Below are 22,129 nucleotides of genomic sequence, written 5' to 3'. Positions count from 1 at the left end.
AAAATTATAGTTCATCCTATTCCACAGTAGAGTTTCCCTTTAAAGAATCTTTGGAATTGAACTTTTTTTTTAAGGAAATAAATGCTGCTGATAGATGGAACAGGCAATAAAAGCATCATCTGAAAATTTATTAATGTACCTTAGCAGAGCTGTTCAATATGGAAGATAGTTGGCAATACTGAGGAGTGTTTTGAGTGAATAATGTGGAGTAGATGTGAATTGATACGCCAGTGGTCGTGGTTCATATTAGAGACATAAAGAAAACACTTTGTTCTCTTATCCATCATACACATTTAATCTTGGGGATTTTACTGTGTTCCGAGTTCACTTTGTAAGTCAAATCCAGGGATGAAAAAGAAGAGTTTTATATGTTTTGCCTGACAGTAGTAACGCCAAACCGTGAACAAATTGGGATGTTCTTTTAAAACCCTGTGATTTATCTGACGCTAGTTTTCCCCCCTTAAAATTTAGTATGCTTGGTCCTGAACAAAAGCTGCTAGCGGTCCCTGGGAATGTTGTTATGGTATTTGCCGAAGTGCTCTCTAAAGTGACAATATATTCTGTGCACCCTTCCCACCACCAGACAACACATGAGTAAATAAATCGCAGAAGCTGAAGTCACCAGGGCTCACCGGGGCGGCTGTCAGCCAGACGGCGGGCCTCTACATTTTCATTTAGCTTGGAGTAGGTGTGTGTTTATGTTTTGAACTAATTGAATCATCATTAACTACGGAAATGGCTGTGGTTTGTTAAACCTGTTGTGCTAATAGTCATCGGAGGCCGGATCTGACATCTCTGATAAAATCGTCCACTCCCTGGAGAAACGGCCAGGGAACCTGGGGAGAGATGCTGTCAGCAGCATGGCTCATGGCTGGATAAAGAGCACAGATTCTCAGGTAGAATTAGCAGTAAGGCTGAATCTATGGGTGCCTGGGAAAGTCCAAGAGACGTAACTGGGTCCGCGGAAAGAGCATGACACTCGAAATTACACTGTAATTAAATTCTGGCTCTGCCACTACCTGGTAACAGGATGCCTCGTAACCTATTGGAGCCTGTTTTCTTGTCTGTGAAGGGCGCCCAGAATATTTGTCCTATGTCCCCGTGGCTGTGAGTGTGTTAAAGGGTATATGAGGTGGTTTGGTTTAACTCTGAGGTGTTACACAAATATTAGATGCTATTTATCATGTCTTTTGTGTTCTGGAAAGAGCTTAATGTTTCAGGCTAACACTACCAAAGTCTCTTCCTTATGTGATCAGTCCTAAATTATAGACTTTTACATTTTTAGCGAATTAGTAGGTGGATTTAGCACACGGCTGGATATCCAGAATGAAAAACAAATTGTTCTAACTTCTTTGACTGACTAGCTTTCCAAAGTCGGATAGTTGGTTGTCTCTTCATATTCCCGTGGTTTCATTTTGCCATCTTCAAGTTAGAAAGCTACGTGTACTTGAGGTGGGATCCCTTCCCTTCCTTTCCCTTCCCTTCCCCTTTCTTCCCCTCCCCCTGCCCTGTCCCACCCTCCCTCCCTCCCTCCCTCCCTCCCTCCCTTCCTTCCTTCCTTCCTTCCTTCCTTCCTTCCTTTTCAGTGTTAAAAGATAAGGGCAGTCTCTGTCAGAAAAAGAATGAATGAGCTAGAACACAGTATAACTATTGTTATCAGACATGCAGTGTTTCTATATGCTGGCTTTGTGTTGGCCATCAGAATTCAAAATAATAAAAATAGAGAGATGAGTGAATTTTATTTTTTTTAAAGCCTTGCAACCAGAAGATACTTAAAATTATTCCTCCCATAAGCTCTTTTCACAGACAGGACTCATGTTGGGCATGATTTCCTATGAGTGTTACAAGTGTCTTTCACTAAATTACAATTCTAATGTTCCTTACCAGGCCTTTCCTTTCTTACAGGCAGGGAATGAAATGTGCTAAATGCAAAGGTTAGATTAGGTGACATCTATCGGAGGGCCCAAGAGAAGTACACAGAAAAAAAAAAAAGTTTTTTTTGTTTCTTTTTTTTTTTTCCCCAAGGAAGACAGACAGACAGACTCTCTGGAAAAGAAGCACAAAGATTTTATTACACAAGATATCTTCTAGGCAGCTCTAACCTTAATGGCATTCTGTATTTACATTCCTAAACTTCAGCAGTGTTTAAATACTTATTCTTCTAAATTGAGTCTTTACAGATGATCAAAATTGTAGACATTTAAAGCTAGAAGGGACCTTTGAGTTAGACTATTTCTGTGCATTCTATTCAAAGATGAGGAAATTGAGGGACAGAGAAGTTATGTGACTTGACTAAAATCACACAGCTGGTTAGTGGCAGAGCTAGGACTGGAATGTAGATTTCTTATTTCTACTTGTTCTAAAACTAAAATGGGTCTCTGTTCCCACCCTGGATAAGAATAGGTCACAGTGAGATGGAACTTGGTGGACCTCAAGAAACATGTGAGGCTGACCCTCCTTGTATCCTATCAAATGAAAGGCCAAAGTAGGTCCACATGTGACACACACTGCCTTTTCCCTTTGCCCAAATTTGTGTTCTTTAATTATCCTCCCAGTCCTGGGCTCAGACCTAGTGTCACTCCCCCAGTGATGGGGTTGAAGATGGCAGGGCCACCATGTTGAGGCCAAGTATATGCACCAGGCAACCACACACATGTGGTGGGACTGAAAGAAGGGTGGGGAAGGCAATAAACTTCTTTTATTACTTTTTTGTATTATAGAAATTATGAGCTCATTGTCACAACCAGTTGTCAGTTTTCTACCTCATTTAGGACACTGGTGGACAGATTTCTCTCTATTGTTTATAAAAAACAATGGGCAAGCAAGCATTATTTTTAAATTAGGAAGACTTTCCAAGCAGGGAAGTTGTTTTCCTCCCATACTGGACACATAGAACCTCTCTTTGAACCTTATTGTCAGTGACTGTGGAAGCCATTGAAAGTAGTTACACGCTATTAATGCCATCTGCTTCTGTGAAAAGGAACCAATATAACATGGTGGGCACTGGAGTCTCCGAACTCAAATAGAAATTTCCCAAGGGTTGCTCATCACACTAATACAGAGTAGTTTCTATGGTAGGTCAACATCTGACATCTATTACTGAAGAAGGATTTAGCAATTTATGGTGAATATGCCCAGTTTCCCTGGCTTACACCTTCTGTCCCAGTATACTATTCATAGCTACAACAGCCTTTACTCCCCAGTAGGTATTAGTTTAGATGATTAATTATATGTTCATTCTACATTCTATGCTAGTTACAAGAATTAAATCAAATGGGCAACCTCAAAAGTTTCTCTGAAGTAAAGATGACTTGTGTTCTATATCGGAGGATCTTTGTCTGGAGGCTCTTAAACTTTGGCATAGATTAGAATTACCTGGGGTGCTCTCTAAAATTACGGATGCCTGACCCCACTCCTAGGTATTGTGATTCACTGAAGCCGGAGTCGGCCAAGGTATCTGCGTTTTGAACAAGCAACACTTCTTTCCTCCCCTTACCCCATGAACTGCTTCCAGTGGCTGTCGGCCCACTCCCTGAACAATAGTGACCTAAGAAAATATTAGTTGTCATTGTTGGAGTAACTGCATACTAAAGAATCAAAATCACAAGATAATTTACAAAGTATGAGGTCTCGTTTCGTGAGATTGTCGCTTTAATCATGGTTGAGTCAACTCGTGCTTAGACTATTGCTGTAGCGTCTTACTTTCCCCACATCTATGTTAACCTCCCTCCATTCCACCCTCCACGCTGTACCAGAGAGCTCTTTCGGAATACAGATCCTACCATGTCAACCCCCTCCCACCTACACACACACACAGACACAGACACACACACGAAAATAGTCAATGGTCATTAGAGTTAAGGTAGTATTCCTTGACTTGTGGCCTGGCCCCATTAGCCCATCCAGCCTCACTTTCCTCTCCAGCTATACATACACTTTCCTCCCCAGCTATTCAGACTCTTTTTGAATTGCCCTCCCATCCTTCCACCTCAAGGTCACTTCCTGGTTGACCTCATGGTGGTAACCACGGGCATTTGCTTTCCTGACTTCTCTCGTATCCCTCTAGTATTGATTTTTGAAGCCCGTGGAAACTCTTCTTCGCAACACACATCACAGTACTGTTTTACATTTGCTGGTGACATACTGATTACTGTCTCCTTCCACAAGACTGTAAGCTCTATAAGAACAGGCTCCACATGTGTTTTTATTCACCTTTGTACCCCTGGCATCTTCCACAGTGCCTGGCACTCAGGAGCTGCTCAGTACGTATTTGTTGGATGGGTGCATTAATGAATCAGTTACGAAGTAAGGTGACCTCTTGAAACCTTCCCTGAATCCCACTGTGCTGGGCTGGGGGAAGCTGATGACCAGAAGATGAATAAGAAACATTTTGGGAAAGGGTCTTATCACTTTCCTGCATAATGTTTTTGACTGAACAGTCGCTGTCCATCAGTGAGGGGCTATCCTGCCTGCTCTTTGGAGTAACTGAACCCCCTGGACTGTTGTCTGTCTGAGCTGAACTGATGCAACCCAGAGCTTTGTGTTGATCGGTATTATTATACATAGGCCTGATGATGCTGACCACTTGAGAACAAGAGATGAGGGCTCCCCCAAAGGTGAACCATTGCCCTGGTAACCACCTAGAGAAACTTATAGCTCCAAGGATTGCTTTATGTACCGACAAGGCAAAGTTTGATTTAAACCCTTGGATACTAACTGAACTTCTAATCTCTAGCTTCCTGCATACCGGCTGGTATTTGTTGAGGGCAACAAGCTTATGGTCTCAACCATATATGAAAGTTGTGGGGAGTGAAAGTTGTTTGTGTGATGGCCTCACTTTTATAGAACTCATTGTTGATTAAAGTCCATAAAGAACTGAAACATGAAAACAGGTCGTCTCTGGCATCAACTTATTCTTGTCACAGTTTGGCATCCTCAGGAGTGGACTTGGCTCGTTTGTCTTGTTTCTCTCTTAGAGGTTTATATGAAGAATATGTTTTATTTAAAATCGTATGTTTCTGAGCTCTGTCTTGCTCTCTTTTTACTAGGTAAATCACCAGTGATCCATTAGCAAAGGAACTAAAATTTCCGATTGAAATGGGTTGTTTATGTGTAGACAGAATACGTGTGCTTAATTTTTAAATCTATGGGCATGCTTTTTGAGTATAATATAAATTGAACAGGTGTCCTTTCTGAAATCCACAGTAGTGATCCGTCAGTAGGGTGTAGCCATATTTCCAGCTCTTCCAAATCTCCCTTTCCCTTCTACCTCTTTGTTTCCACTTATTTTCCTCTTTTGCTCATCTACTTACTTAAAATATGTCCTTTCCATTTGTCCTCTTTCTCAATATTACATTATACTCTAACACTCTCATTGGGAAGTGATGATAAAGAGACAAGAGTAAAGAAAAGGATAAGATGGATAACTCTGCAGTACTTACTGGATTTGCTTTAGGGCATTTTAGAATTAGAACACAATGAAATGTGCTTTCAGGTCAATGACTGGCCTGAGCAGTGTACAGATATGGCTTTCTTTCCTGGGCAGTGTCCCTTCAGAGCAGTCACGAGCCTCCTCTCCACCTGTAGAGGACATTGGTGGCACTCTGCGCATACCTCAGAACCATCAAGAGTGCCCCCACGATTTCTAGCTATCAGTGTCTGTGTTGAAGGGCACTTTTATGTGAGAAGTATTTTTAAAAAACCTCATTGCCTGTGGCAGGCTGGAAACTGACACCCCAGGAGCTGCCCCCAATTATTGATTCTTACAGGTCGGTGCATTAATGTCCCAACGCCTTCACCCCTGGGGTGGGATGATTCTGAGGCCTGTGTTCTGCTTCATTTCCCTGAGATTCCCGTGGACTTCACTTCAATTGCTTAGTAGCGTGCTCTTCAGTGGCTCCCTTCTCTGAGTCAATTCCTTACTCCTGTTTTCTGCACTCCTCAAATGAACTACATGCACTCAACTCTTTGTTCTTTAAGAACCCAAGCTAGACACTAACTAATGACTTAGCAATACTAACTGGGAAATTAAGCTGTGAAGTGATATTTTGCAGGGAACCACATTCAAAAAGCCTTGACTTTTCCATCAAAGCCCTTCATCCTCTGCCTTCTCTGCTTGGGAGACCCCTTCCTACCTTCATACCACCTTTGCTGCCATCTCTGGTGCTACCTGTTCTCTTTAGTTCTTCAAACAACTCAGTTGTCTGTATCTCGAAAACAAGGCTTCCACTTGTCTCTTCAGTGCCCTTTGGCTGTAGTTCTTTACATTTCCTTCCCTTCGCTGCCACTCTTTCAAATAAGCATCTAAGAAAATTACTTCTATTTTCTCTTTTCACTTTTTGCATAACCACTGACAATTTGGGTATCACCATCACACTTGAGTCAAATAGCTCTCAAGTCCCCACTAACAACCTTCTTTTTACAAAATGTAGAGGTCCTTTTTGTGTTCTCTTGTCATTTCTGTTACCATTGAACATATTGATAACATTTCCTTCCTGAAAATTGTGTCTTGAGTAATTGAATTCTTAGAACCTTAATATTGCAAGGGACATTTAGTCCAACCATGACATTTTACATCTGGGGGAAACTGAGGACTGAAAAGGTCTATTGATTTGCCCAGCAAGGAGCAAAAGTGCACCTGACCTACCATCCAGTATGAGAACTGCTTTTGGTAAGGCCTTATTCCATACTTTCAGAGTATTCATAATTTTTATTCCTTCTGATAGAAAACCCTCCCAGCTGATCTCCTGGCTCCTTCCCTACTCAGCCCACTCTCCATTGTAACAGTCAGGATGCTGTTTCTAAAATGTAAATCATAACCTATCGCTCCCCTACTTAGCCTCCAATTCCTCTTTACTTAAAATAGAACCCAAAGCCCTTTCCATGCCTTGCAAGACCCCCCTATGGTCCAGCTCTCTCTCTGATCTCATTTCCTGCTGTTCTTACTCTTAGAGTCCCTATATGCTCCTTCACACGGACTCTCCCTCAGCTGGTCAGCAAGGCAGGCTTAGCACTGCCACTCAGTACTTGCTTTATTATTTCTTCTGTTTGGAATGTTTTTGTCCCAGACCATTGCATGGCTGCTTCCTTCCCATTCCCATTATGTGGTCTCAGCTTAAATGGCCACCTCCTCAGACATGCCTTACACCAATGTCACATCTCATACTGTCCGTAAACATACCACTGGTTACAATTATATAACTTACTGATTTGACTTGGAGTTTGTCATGTTTCCCACAGTTAGAATACACATTCAAAGAGTACAGGAACTTTGTCTTGTTTGCCATACCTCCAGCACCTAGACCATCGGATGGCCAATAGTTTGCATCTGATAAACATTTGTAGGATAAATAAATGAATTAATGAATGATATCTGAATGTTTCTTTCTCATTTCCAAGAACCCTTTCTTCTACTCTCCAATTCTATTACTCAACTACCTCTCAGTGTTTCTTGCAATAGAATCAAACTGGTTTCCTCATGAACCAATAAGGACAAAATGTATTCCTCACAGGGGCCTTTGTTACAGTTTTCTCTTTGACCAAAAATCCCATCCTATGCCTCTCTAACCATTCAAGTGGAATCACTCCACCAAAACATAAGTCATGTTCCGTTTCCATGAAATTACACCTCCCAGTCATCACTGATCACCCTTTCTTCAATTATGTAAAGTGACCCTTACATTTTATGTAACCTACACACTCATATATAATCTATACTATATTGAATTGCATCCAGTTCCTTCATATAATAATATTCAGGCACTGTGCCTAGACAGTGGAATGTGCATGTGTGCATAAGTACTGCCTATCCTCATTACTTTCGGACTTTGTGAAGTCACTCCCTAAAATTGATTTGCAATCCCGAAATCAAGCCCTGCAGAGCTTTCATGGTCATTCATGGACATTCACAGAGGAGTGAAAACTTTTAAGTCATCCGACACCTGTGGTCCCAGCTTAGGTCAACCAAAGCAACGCCCCGCCTTCTTTTTTAAGCTCTTCATTTCTACTGGAAATGTGTCCTTTTTGTGCTCTATTTAGTGACACTTTTTTACGTTTTATGCTTTTTGTGAGCGGTCTTACTGTTGAAGGTGGCCCCCAGGCATAGTGTGAAGTACTGTCTAGTGTTCCTAAGTGCAAGCGGTCTGTGCTGTGCCTTGTGGAGAAAATGGGTGTTAGATAAGCTTTGTTCAAGCATGAGTTATAGTGCCGTTGGCGGTTAGTTCAGTGCTAATTAATCAACAATATATATTAAACAAGGTGTCTTTAAATAGAAACACTCATAAAACAAGATTATGTATTGATTAATGATGAAACTGTTGCAACCAGAGGCCTCCAGAAACCTAACCCTATACTTCCCCTAGGAACAATGATTCAGTATTTGTTAATCCAGTGCTCATGACAACTTTATAGAACACACTGTGAATAATGAGAATTGACTGCAGATGTGAGTATATTATATATGTGGCTGTTAGCCTCATTTACGGATTTAGGAGACAAAGAACCCAAGAGTTACTGAAATTAAGTAGTTTGCCCAAGATTATTTGCCAAGCTGATAAATGGTAGATCTGGAATCCGGTTGCTATATTCCAAAGGCTTTTGGCTTTCAGTTGATGACACCAGTGGCTTTTCTTTGTTTGTTTGATTTAATTAGCTACAGGATCCTAATTATTTCAGGATCTATATATATGTGTGTGTGTGTGTGTGTGTGTATATATATACACACACACACACACACACATACACACACACACACATATATATACAAAAATAGAGGTAGATGATATTTTTAACACCTTTATTGGAGAATAATTGCTTTACAATGGTGTGTTAGTTTCTGCTTTATAACAAAGTGAATCAGCTATACGTATACATATATCCCCATATCTCCTCCCTTTTGCGTCTCCCTCCAACCCACCAATCCCACCCCTCTAGGTGGTCACAAAGCACCGAGCTGATCTCCCTGTGCTATGCGGCTGCTTCCCACTAGCTATCTATTTTACATTTGGTAGTGTATATATGTCCATGCCACTCTCTCACTTCGTCCCAGCTTCGCCTTCCCCCTTCCCCCTCCCTGTATGCTCAGTCCATTCTCTACATCTGCGTCTTTATTGCTGTCCTGCTCCTAGGTTCTTCAGAACCACTTTTTTTTTCTTTTTTTAGATTCCATATATATGCGTTAGCATAGGGTATTTGTTTTACTCTTTCTGACTTACTTCACTCTGTATGACAGTCTCTAGATCCATACACCTCACTACAAATAACTCAATTTCATTTCTTTTTGTGGCTGAGTAATATTCCATTGTATATATGTGCCACATCTTCTTTATCCATTCATCTGTTGATGGACACTTAGGTTGCTTCCATATCCTGGCTATTGTAAATAGTGCTGCAATCAATACTGTGATACATGACTCTTTTTGAATTATGTTTTTCTCCAGGTATATGCCCAGTAGTGGGATTGCTGGATCGTGTGGTAGTTCTATTTTTAGTTTTTTAAGGAACCTCCATAGTGGCTGTATCAATTTACATCCCCACCAACAGTGCAAGAGGGTTCCCTTTTCTCCACACCCTCTCCAGCATTTACTATTTGTAGATTTTTTGATGATGGCCATTCGCACTGGTGGGAGGTTATACCTCATTGTAGTTTTAATTTGCATTTCTCTAATGATTAGTGATTTTGAGCATTCTTTCATGTGTTTGCTGGCAGTCTGTATATCTTCTTTGGAGAAATGTCTATTTAGGTCTTCTGCCCATTTTGGATTGGGTTGTTTGTTTTTTTGATACTGAGCTGCATGAGCTGCTTGTATATTTTGGAGATTAATCCTTTGTCAGTTGCTTCATTTGCAAATATTTTCTCCCATTCTGAGGGTTATCTTTTCATCTTGTTTATGGTTTCCTTTGCTGTGCAAAAGCTTTGAAGTTTCCTTAGGTCCCATTTGTTTATTTTTGTTTTTATTTGCATTTCTCTAGGAGGTGGGTCAAAAAGGATCTTGCTGGGATGTATGTCATAGAGTGTTCTGCCTATGTTTTCCTCTAAGAGTTTGATAGTGTCTGGCCTTACGTTTAGGTCTTTAATTCACTTTGAGTTTATTTTTGTGTATGGTTGTAGGGAGTGTTCTAATTTCATTCTTTTACATGTAGCTGTCCAGGTTTCCCAGCACCACTTATTGAAGAGGCTGTCTTTTCTCCATTGTATATTCTTGCCTCTTTTATCAAAGATAAGGTGACCATATGTGCGAGGGATTATCTCTGGGCTTTCTATCCTGTTCCATTGATCTATATTGCTGTTTTTGTGCCAGCACCATACTGTCTTGATTACTATAGCTTTTCAGCATAGTCTGACGTCTGGGAGACTGATCCCTCCAGCTCTGTTTTTCTTTCTCAAGTTTGCTTTGACTATTCGGGGTCTTTTGTGTTTCATACAGTTGTTTTTTGTTTGTTTGTTTGTTTTTGCGGTACGCAGGCCTCTCACTGTTGTGGCTTCTCCCATTGCAGAGCACAGGCTCCGGATGCACAGGCTCAGCAGCCATGGCTCACGGGCCTAGCCACTCCGCGGCATGTGGGATCTTCCTGGACCGGGGCACGAACCCGTGTCCCCTGCATCGGCAGGTGGACTCTCAACCACTGCGCCACCAGGGAAGCCCCATACAGATTTCTTGGAAATTTTTTGTTCTCGTTCTGTGAAAAATGCCATTGGTAGTTTGGTAGGGATTGCATTGAATCTGTAGATGGCTTTGGGAAGTAGAGTCATTTTCACAATGTTGATTCTTCCAATCCAAATACATGGTATATCTTTCCATCTGTTTGTATCATCTTTAATTTCTTTCATCAGTGTCTTATAGTTTTCTGCATACAGGTCTTTTGTCTCCTTAGGTAGGTTGATTACTAGGTATTTTATTCTTTTTGTTGCAATGGTAAATGGGAGTGTTTCCTTAATTTCTGTTTCAGATTTTTCATCAGTGTATAGGAATGCAAGAGATTTCTGTGCATTAATTTTGTATCCTGCTACTTTACCAAATTCATTGATTAGTTCTAGTAGTTTTCTGGTAGCTTCTTTAGGATTCTCTATGTATAGTGTCATGTCATCTGCAAACACGGACAGCTTTACTTCTTTTCCGATTTGGATTCCTTTTATTTCTTTTTCTTCTCTAATTGCTGTAGCTAAATCTTCCAAAACTTGTTGAATAATAGTGGTGAGAGTGGGCAACCTTGTCTTGTTCCTGATCTTAGTGGAAATGGTTTCAGTTTGTCACCATTGAGAATGATGTTGGCTGTGGGTTTGTCATATATGGGCTTTATTATGTTGAGTAAGTTCCCTCTGTGCCTACTTTCTGGAGGGTTTTTATCATAAATGGGTATTGAATTTTGTCAAAAGCTTTTTCTGCATCTGTTGAGATTATCACATGGTTTTTGTCCTTCAGTTTGTTAATATGTTTTATCACATTGATTGATTTGCATATATTGAAGAATCCTTGCATTCCTGGGATAAACCCCACTTGATCATGGTGTGTGATCCTTTTAATGTGTTGTTGGATTCTGTTTGCTATTATTTTGTTGAGTAGTTTTGCATCTATGTTCATCAGTGATATTGGCCTGTTGTTTTCTTTCTTTGTAACATCTTTGTCTGGTTTTGTTATTAGGGTGATGGTGGCCTCATAGAATGTGTTTGGGAGAGTTCATCCCTCTGCTATATTCTGGAAGAATTTGAGAAGGATAGGTGTTAAGCTCTTCTCTAAATGTTTTTGTTTTGTTTTGTTTTGTTTTGTTTTGTTTGTGGTATGCAGGCCTCTTACTGTTGTGGCCTCTCCCGCTGCGGAGCACAGGCTCCAGACGTGCAGGCTCAGCGGCCATGGCCCACGGGCCCAGCCGCTCCACAGCATGTGGGATCTTCCCGGACCGGGGCACAAACCCGTGTCTCCTGCATCGGCAGGCGGATTCTCAACCCCTGCGCCACCAGGGAAGCCCCTTCTCTAAATGTTTGATAGAATTCACCTGTAAAACCATCTGGTCCTGGGCTTTTGTTGGTTGGAAGATTTTTAATCACAGTCTCAATTTCAGTGCTTGTGATTGGTCTGTTTATATTTTGTATTTTTTCTGGTTCAGTCTTGGAAGGTTGTGTTTTTCTAAGAATTTGTCCATTTCTTCCAGGTTGTCCATTTTATTGGCATATAATTGCTTGTAATAGTCTCTCATGATCCTTTGTATTTCTGCAGTGTCAGTTGCTACTCCTCCTTTTTCATTCTAATTCTGTTGATTTGAGTCTTCTCCCTTTTTGCTTGATGAGTCTAGCTAATGGATTATCAATTTTGTTTACCTTCTCAAAAAACCAGCTTTTAATGTTATTGATCTTTCCTGTCGTTTCCTTCTTTCTTTTTCATTTATTTCCAATCTCATCTTTGTGATTTCTTTCCTTCTGCTAAATTTGGGGGTTTTTGTTCTTCTTTCTCTAATTGCATTAGGTGTAAGGTTAGGTTGTTTATTTGAGATATTTCTTGTTTCTTGAGGTAGGATTGTATTGCTGTAAACTTCTGACTTAGAACTGCTTTTGCTGCATCCCATAGGTTTTGGGTCATCGTGTCTCCATTGTCATTTGTTTCTAGGTAGTTTTTGATTTCCTCTTCGTTTTCTTCAGTGATCCCTTGGTTATTTAGTAGTGTATTGTTTATTTTCCATGTGTTTTTATTTTTTTACAGATTCTTTCCTGTAATTGACATCTAGTCTCATAGTGTGTGGTTGGAAAAGTTACTTGGTATGACTTCAGTTTTCTTGAATTTACCAAGGCTTGATTTGTGACCCAGTATATAATTTATCCTGGAGAATATTCCATGACCACTTGAGAAGAAAGTGTATTCTGTTGTTTTTGGATGGAATGTCCTATAAATATCAATTAAGTCCATCTTGTTTAATGTATCATTTAAAGCTCGTGTTTCCTTATTTATTTTCATTTTGGATGATCTGTCCATTGGTGAAAGTGGGGTGTGAAAGTCCCCTATCATGATTGTGTTATTGTCAATTGCCCCTTTTATGGCTGTTAGGATTTGCCCTATGTAATGAGGTGCTCCTATTTTGGGTGCATAAATACTTACAATTGTTATATCTTCTTCTTGGATTGATATCTTGATCAGTATGTAGTGTCCTTCTTTGTCTCTTGTAACATTCTTTATTTTAAAGTCTATTTTGTCTGATATGAGAATTGCTACTCCAGCTTTCTTTTGATTTCCATTTGCATGGAATATCTTTTTCCATCCCCTCACTTTCAGGCTGTATGTGTCCCTGGTCTGAAGTGGGTCTCTTATAGACAGCATATATACAGGTCTTGATTTTGTTTCCATTCAACCAGTCTGTGTCTTTGGTTGGAGCATTTAATCCATTTACATTTAAGGTAGTTATCGATATATATGTTCCTGATACCATTTTCTTAATTGTTTTGGATTTGTTATTGTAGGGCTTTTCCTTCTCTTTTGTTTCCTGCCTAGAGAAGTTCCTTTAGCATTTCTTGTAAAGCTGGTTTGGTGGTGCTGAATTCTCTTCACTTTTGCTTGTCTGTAAAGGTTTTAATTTCTCCATCGAATCTGAAAGAGATCCGTGCTGGGCAGAGTAATCTTGGTTGTAGGTTTTTCCCTTTCATCACTTAAATATGTCCTGCTACTTCCTTCTGGCTTGCAGAGCTTCTGCTGAAAGATCAGCTGTTAACCTTATGGAGATTCCCTGGTATGTTATTTGTTGCTTTTCCCTTGCTGCTTTTAATATTTTGTCTTTGTATTTTGTTGTTGATAGTTTGATTAATATGTGTCTTGGCGTGTTTCTCATCGGATTTATCCTATATGGGACTCTCTGCACTTCCTGGACTTGATTGACTATTTCCTTTCCCATATTAGGGAAGTTTTCAACTATAATCTCTTCAAATATTTTCTCAGACCCTTTCTTTTTTTCTTCTTCTTCTGCGACCCCTGTAATTTGAATGTTGTTGCATTTAATGTTGTCCCAGAGGTCTCTGAGACTGTCCTCAATTCTTTTCATTCTTTTTTCTTTATTCTGCTCTGCCGTAGTTATTTCCATTATTTTATCTTCCAGGTCACTTATATGTTCTTCTGCCTTAGTTATTCTGCTATTGATTCCTTCTAGAGAATTTTATATTTCATTTATTGTGTTGTTCATCATTGTTTGTTTGCTCTTTAGTTCTTCTAGGTCCTTGTTAAATGCTTCTTGAATTTTCTCCATTCTATTTCCAAGATTTTGAATCATCTTTACTAAAATTACTCAGTTCTTTTTAGGTAGACTGCCAATTTCCTCTTCATTTGTTTGGTCTGGTGTGTTTTTACCTTGATCCTTAATCTGCTGTGTATTTCTCCATTTTCTCATTTTGCTTAACTTAATGTGTTTGGGGTCTCCCTTTCGCAGGCTGCAGGTTCATAGTTCCTGTTGTTTTTGGTGTCTGCCCACAGTGGCTAAGGTTGGTTCAGTGGGTTGTGTAAGTTTCCTGGTGGAGGGGAGTAGTGCCTGTGTTCTGGTGGATGAGGCTGGATCTTGTCTTTCTCGTAGGCAGGACTGCATCCGGTTTTGTGTTTGGGGGCGTCTGTGACCTTATGATTTTAGGCAGCCTCTCTGCTAATGGGTGGGGTTGTGTTCCTCTTTTGCTTGTTGTTTGGCATAGGATGTCTAGCAGTGTAGCTTGCTGATCATTGAGTGGAGCTGGGTCAGCGTTGAGATGGAGATCTCTGGGAGAGCTTTCGGCATTTGATATTACTTGGAGCCGGGAGGTCTCTGGTGGACCAATGTCCTGAACTCGGTTCCCCCACCTCAGAGGCACAGGCCTGACACCCGGCCGGAGCACCACGACCCTGTCAGCCACATGGTTCAGAAGAAAAGGGAGAAAGAAAGAAAGAGAGAAAGAGAGAGAGAGAGAGAGAGGGAGGGATGGAGGGAGGGAGGGAAGGTGGGAGGGAGGAAGAAGGAACAGAAAATAGTTATTAAAATAAAAAATTTAAAAATATATTTTTAAAAATTTAAAAAGTTAATAAGAAAAAGAAAGAAGAGAGCAGCCAGACCTAAAAACAAATCCAGCAATAATAACAAGCACTAAAAACTATACAAAAACAAACAAAAAAAACGGACAGACAGAAGCCTAGGACAAATTGTAAAAGCAAAGCTATACAGACGGCATCACAGAAAGAAGCATACACATACACACTCAGGAAAAGAGAAAAAGGAAAAATATATATATTTAAAAAAAGGAATAGAGCAACCAAATCAATAAACAAATCTACCAATGATAATAAGCTTTAAATACTAAACTAAGATAAGCATAAAACCAGAAACAAATTAGATGCAGAAAGCAAACCCCAAGTCTATAGTTGCTCCCAAAGTCCACCGCCTCAATTTTGGGATGATTCGTTGTCTATTCAGGTATTCCACAGATGCAGGGTACATCAGGTTGATTGTGGAGCTTTAATCCGCTGCTCCTGAGGCTGCTGGGAGAGATTTCCCTTTCTCTTCTTTGTTCGCACAGCTCCTGGGATTCAGCTTTGGATTTGGCCCCGGCTCTGCATGTAGGTCGCCTGAGGGCATCTGTTCTTCGCCCAGACAGGACGGGGTTAAAGGAGCCGCTGATTCGGGGGCTCTGGCTCACTCAGGCCGGGGGGAGAGAGGGGTGCGGATGCAGGGCGAGCCTGCGGTGGCAGAGGCCGGCGTGATGTTGCACCAGCCTGAGGTGCCGTGTGGTCTCCCAGGGAAGTTGTTCCTGGATCACGGGACCCTGGCAGTGGCGGGCTGCACAGGCTCCCAGGAGGGGAGGTGGTGGATAGTGACCTGTGCTCGCACATAGGCTTCTTGGTGGCTGCAGAAGCAGCCTTAGCGTGTCATGCCTGTCTGTGGTGTCTGTGCTGATAGCTGCGACTCGAGCCTGTCTCTGGAGCTCATTTAGGTGGTGCTCTGAATCCCCTCTCCTCGCACACCCCGAAACAATGGTCTTTTGCCTCTTTGGCAGCTCCAGACTTTTTCCCAGACTCCCTCCCGGCTAGCCGTGCCTCACTAGACCCTTTCAGGCTGTGTTCACGCAGCCAACCCTAGTCCTCTCCCTGCGCTCCGACAGAAGCCCGAGCCTCAGCCCCGCCCGCCCTGGCCCGTGAGCAGACAAGCCTCTCGGGCTGGTGAGTGCCGGTCGGCACCGATCCTCTGTGCGGGAATCTCTCCGCTCTGCCCTCTGCACCCCTGTGGCTGCGCTCTCCGGCTCCGAAGCTCCCCCGCCACCCACAGTCTCCGCCTGCGAAGGGGCTTCCTAGTGTGTGGAAACCTTTCCTCCTTCACAGCTCCCTCCCACTGGTGCAGGTCCCGTCCCTATTCTTTTGTCTCTGTTTATTCTTTTTTCTTTTGCCCTACCCAGTTACGTGGGAAGTTTCTTGCCTTTTGGGAGGTCTGAGGTCTTATGCCTGCATTCAGTAGGTGTTCTGTAGGAGTTATTCCACTTGTAGATGTATTTTGATGTATTTGTGGGGAGGAAGGTGATCTCCGTGTCTTACTCCTCTGCCATCTTGAAGGTCCCTCCCTAGGTGATATTTTTTAAAAGCTTGCTTTACAGTCCCAAGTTAGTGTTTAATTACAGTGATCCCAAATCTTGAAAGAGAAGTAGAAGGACCTCTTTATTTCAAAATTGTGTTGGTAACTCTGCCAATTTCAAGTTTCTTACCATGGAAATGAAAGTCTGCTGAGTGAACAAACCTTAAAGCATCAAAGCTGTAAAAATACAGTCATAACCTGGATATTTGTCCCAGCCTGAGGATCTGCACATTAAACTTGCTGAGCCTGAATCTGGGCTGAACTTACACCTGCTGCAGAAGTGAACACACCTGTACATTGTATGTGGACTTGCCCAGGCCTGATTTCATAAAGAGCTATCACCTGCCTAGTCAGTTGCACATTCTTATAAAGAAATGGAAACTTATCTTGAAATCTGTAGGAAACAGATTAACACCTGTTTGTCTGTACAGATTAAGTTGGGTCAAGTTTCTATGTAGTCTCCAGTGTTTTATATATCTATACATACACATGTATACTTATATATGTGTACATATACGTTGACGTTTTTACTTCATAACTTATTTTCAAAAAATAAGTTAAATAATTTCAGGACTTCCAAAGTACTTTTGTGAACACAGTTTGAAAACCTGGGTTTTTTTTCCCACTTACGCTATTCTTTTCTCAGTAGATTTTTTAAGTGCTTAAAGGTTAAGAATCATATTTTTCGTGCTTCTGTATTTGCAGATGATCTTAGTTTAATGGTAAATATAAAGAAGCCTCTCACCATTGATAATCCAGTTTAGCCCACGTGGTTGCCAACCAGCTGTTTTTAATACAAAGATTTCTGCAGCATTGTGGTTAGAATTAAAAAGTGTGATGGAATGATGTCACCTGATTCTGTGGCACGGTATCTTGATGTATGTACAAAAGTGGATGAAATTTTATTTTCATGTGATAGGCTCTTGACATTTCTTTTTCCCTTGAAAACAAGAGCCAATTGTGAGGCTCAAATTAATACTTCTCAACTTCCAAAGAGCTGCCAGAGACAAGGTTGAGTGAGGAACCTCCAGCAAGCAGGGAGGGAAAAGATAACATTTTACATCTGCCTCAAGGCTATAGTACAAATCCTGGAGTGTTAGAAAGGGGACTATAGGGCCCTGAAGAGCCATGTTATTAGTGAGCCAAAGGAGCTAAATGGTTTCAGCTTAGAATTCTGAAATCATTATCATTTCAATATTTTGTGATATTTTCTTTTCCCTTAATTGAATGGTTGCATGTCCAGTGACTTTGATGATCTTATTATAGGAGCTAAGCTGTTCACAAGTCAAGGTATCAAGGTTGACTTATTTTTCCCCAGTTTAGAGCACAGCTGAATTTCATGCTGCATATAAAAATGGATTAACCACATGACTCCACCTACCGTTTTTATGGGCTCGGTCACTTCTCCAGCAGAGCAGAGGACGTGTGCATTCAGTGGTGGTGACTCAATGCCTTGTCCCACCAAGATTCATTAAAATTATCTACTGTGTTTACTAATATAAGCCCCACTCAGAATTTGTTTAGCAAAACCTTCTCTACCTCAGCCCCGGAAAGAATGCAGAAAGAGTAGGGAGGTTCCAAACTTCTCAACCTTAAACTCTTGCTTATTTTTCAGTGGAGATTATTGAAAACAACAATTCTTTCTTGCTTCAGGAAAAACTGTCAGAGGAAGAGAGAAAACACAAGGAAGCTTTGGAAGACCGTCACATGGTGGTAGATGAGGATTCAAGGAGTGAAGGCAGCAGTGCAGATGAGGGGAAAGAAAAGACCAAATTGCTGTTAGAAAGATTGAAGGCTCTAGAGGTAAGAAATGGAACCATTTTTACACATTTACAGAAAAATAACCGTGTTCTGCTTCTTGTATTGGCCCCACTTTTGAGTAAATATAAATCTTCCTTTCTTAGTTCTCCCAGACTAATAGGATCTAGTAGCTCCCATTGGGATGCCTTTGTCAATGATGAGCACAGGGTTAAAATTTGTGACCCTGAAAGAGTCTTGGCCTAGTGACTATGATTGTACTGCCTTAAAAAAGTGCATAGATCAGTAATTCATTTCACTTTCAGTTTGACCCTCAAACTGGATCAGTTTCCCTAAAATTGCAAGTTCCTTGAGGGAAGGGCTATGTGATATTTCGCTTTGTTTCCCAATGCCTAATGATCAAATAAGTGAATGAATAAAATATTGAATACTATGTAAGGGGAATTGTAAGAGAAATAATTTTAAGCAGTAGAGCTATTTCTTCAAAGAACAAAAAAGCTTGTGCAGAAGTACACCATGTAAGACATATAAAAATAGAGGTGAAGTTGAGCTAAGGGGTGCTTTAAGGAGGGTTTTCAACCACTGTAGTCCTCCAAAACAGTTGAAAACTCTGGTCTATTACTTAGTGGCATTTGACATCACTTAGAGTGTTAATTCCTGAATATTTATAGCAGTCCTCAAAGGGCATTTCAGTTATTAGTTCACATGCTGAAAGATGCCTTTTTCCATGAGTTGGCTTTTCCTACTTGCAATAAATGTTCTGTTTGCATATAGAACTGGGACGTAATCATTTTTAAGCAAGGACTATGGTAAGCCCACCTTTTCTTAAACTAGGCACAAGGGACCGTCAGCCAGTATCTAAAAATGTAGTTCTTCCATAGTGTCTATAGAATCCTGAAACTTCCTGCAGTAATGTGAAGAAATAAGAGCTCGAGAGATTTTGTTTTCTGCAGTTGGTTTCTGCAATCCTGACCCTAACCCTAACCTACCACCTTGTCTGTAGGTGCATGCCATTTTTACTTAATTTCCTCAGCAATAGTGAAGCAAAATAAGTAAGATTATGCACTTTGGAGTTGGGTTTGAATCTCAGTTCTATTCTTTTCTAGTTTTGAAACCTTAGGCAAATTAATTAGGCTCTCTGTGTGTCTGTTTCCTCAAATGCAAAACTGGGGATGATAATAGTAACTTTCCTTCCAGAGAAGTATTGAGGGTTAAGTGAGTTAATATTTGTGCAGCAGTGCCTGCATATGGTCTTTTCTATCCTCCTACTCCAAGGCTCCTGCCTTTCCTTACATGATTTTCCCCCCATTTATCTGAATGCAATGATTAATATAAGAACTATGAATGAAAAACTTCAGCTGCTCTACACAGGAGTGACTTAAGTGCGTTATGTCACATATGGGGCAGAAGAGAGGTCAATTTAGGGAACCGCTGATGGTTCCTTTTCAGCAAAGGGCCAGTAATCACCCCTGTTTCCCCAAAGGTTCTCACACTTTTATCATTTTTAATATAATCACCACGAAAAGTGGGAAAGCCTTCTCAAGGGAAACCGAGGTGGTTGTCTGAGAGTTTTGAGAACTCATGGCTTTGTCTTGAGGTTGAATTAACTGGATTTAATAGTAGGAAGGAGTTGTTATTACAATTCATTTCCCTAGAACCGTAAACTTAAATTGTTAGTTTTGTTGATGATTGCGGTGCACATTGCTTTTAGTTCATCTAATTGTCACTGAGACAACTCTGTGAAGGACATTTTATTTAATCAAGCTAAAAGTATTTTAAAAACACCTTTGGCAGCAAATGTTTCTTAAACCCTCACTGAGTAAATGAGAAGCACCATTTTTTTTTCCTTTCACAGAGATCTTTACACTTCAGGCAACAACTCTTGCCTCCAGCATCATTTGGATGCAATAGATGATATCTCTAAACGCCATGAAGCCCCGCAATTTTAATTTACAAACATATTTTATTTTCTAAAGTAATGTCCTCTAGTCACAGTGTCATATCTTGTTCTGTAAAATTCTTTGCTCAATAGTAAATGAACTCTCTCTTTGCTCCCAAATCTCACTATTGTCTACTTAAACAGACAATAAAAAGAAATCTATCACATATAGACATACCCCACATACACACACACTCATGCATCATCTGATTTTCATATGAATTTCATTTTAGTTTATTTGATTTTTTTAAATTTACTATTTGTGTTTGTATAGAATCCTTTGCATAAGTTAGCAATTACTGTGAGAAGATAGAGGGCTGCTTTTGACAGATCGTAATCACAGCTGGTCACAGACCCCCTACATAGATTTATACACTTTAACAAAATGCTCTTTTGCAAGATTGCAGGTGAATTAACCATAATGCTTCAAAATTATTTTGAATTTTGAATGTCATACAGCAAGATTTTAGAAAAACAAAACTATTTTCCATCAGTGTATTTTTGAAACAACCATATTTGTGTACCTTAATCCCTTGGCCCCTGGTACGGTAGGAGCAGAGAAGGATGGTTGTCAGGGTGATGGAAAACAGATTTCCTGAATTCCTGGTCCACAAACAGGTCCCAAGAAGGTGTGGAAAAGAAGCAACACAAATTTACTTTTAATATTATGTTCTTGATGAATATCACTGTGTTATTCAGAACCAGCCTAGGGAGGAATGGATTGGGAGTTTGAGATGAGCAGTTGCAAACTATTATATATAGAATGGATAAATAACAAGGTCCTACTGTACAGCACAGAGAACTGTATTCAGTATCCAGTGATAAACCATAATGGAAAAGAATATGAAAAAGAATGTATGTTTATATATATGTGTAACTGAATCACTTTGGCATACAGAAATTAACACAACACTGTAAATCAATTGTACATGAATAAAATAAACTTTATTTTTTTAATATCTTTATTGGAGTATAATTGCTTTACAATGTTGTGTTAGTTTCTGTTGTACAACAGAGTGAATCAGCTATACATATACATATATCCCCATATCCCCTCCCTCTTGAGGCTCCCTCCCACACTCCCTATCTCACCCCTCTAGGTGGTCACAAAGCACGGAGCTCATATCCCTGTGTCACGCGGCTTCTTCCCACTACCTATCGGTTTTACATCTGGTAGTGTATATATGTCCATCCCACTCTCTCACTTTGTCCCAGCTTACCCTTCCTCCACTGTGTGCTCAAGTCCGTTCTCTACGTCTGCATTTTTATTCCTGCCCTGCCACTAGGTTCATCAGTACCATTTTTTAGATTCCATATATGTGTTAGCATGTGGTATTTGTTTTTCTCTTTCTGACTTACTTCACTCTGTATGACAGACTCTAGGTCCAACCACCTCATTACAAATAATTCAATTTCGTTCCTTTTATGGCTGAGTAGTATTCCATTGTATGTATGTGCACCATCTTCTTTATCCATTCATCTGTTGATGTACATTTATGTTGTTTCCATGTCCTAAAAATTGTAAATAGTGCTTCAGTGAACATTGTGGTATATGCATCAGTTTGAATTATGGTTTTCTCCAGGTATATGCCCAGTAGTGGGATTGTTCTATCTGTAGGTTTTTTAAGGAACCTCCATACTATTCTCCATAGTGGGTGTATCAATTTACATTACAACCAACAGTGCAAGAGGGTTCCCTTTTCTCCACACCCTCTCCGGCATTTATTGTTTGTAGATTTTTTGATGACGGCCATTCTGACCGGTGTGAGGTGATACCTCATTGTAGTTTTGATTTGCATTTCTCTAATGATTAATGATGTTGAGCATTCTTTCATGTGTTTGCTGGCAATCTGTATATCTTCTTTGGAGAAATGTCTG

General features: G+C 40.4%; 1 protein-coding gene across 1 annotated transcript in view; it reads left to right on the top strand.

Annotated features, from left to right (window-relative positions):
• The window catches only part of NCKAP5 (NCK associated protein 5), a 971,312-nt gene that overhangs the window by 652,698 nt on the left and 296,485 nt on the right, over positions 1-22,129 (top strand). The window contains exon 7 of the mRNA XM_082840997.1: positions 18,208-18,357. Coding sequence (XP_082697123.1) covers positions 18,208-18,357 — 150 coding nt within the window. The remainder of the gene's footprint in view (positions 1-18,207; positions 18,358-22,129) is intronic.

This window comes from Leucopleurus acutus (assembly GCF_964270905.1).
Source record: "Leucopleurus acutus genome assembly, chromosome: 6".
NCBI lineage: Eukaryota > Metazoa > Chordata > Mammalia > Artiodactyla > Delphinidae > Leucopleurus > Leucopleurus acutus.
The sequence above is the reverse complement of the archived record's forward strand: the minus strand, read 5'-3'. Positions and strand labels throughout refer to the sequence as shown.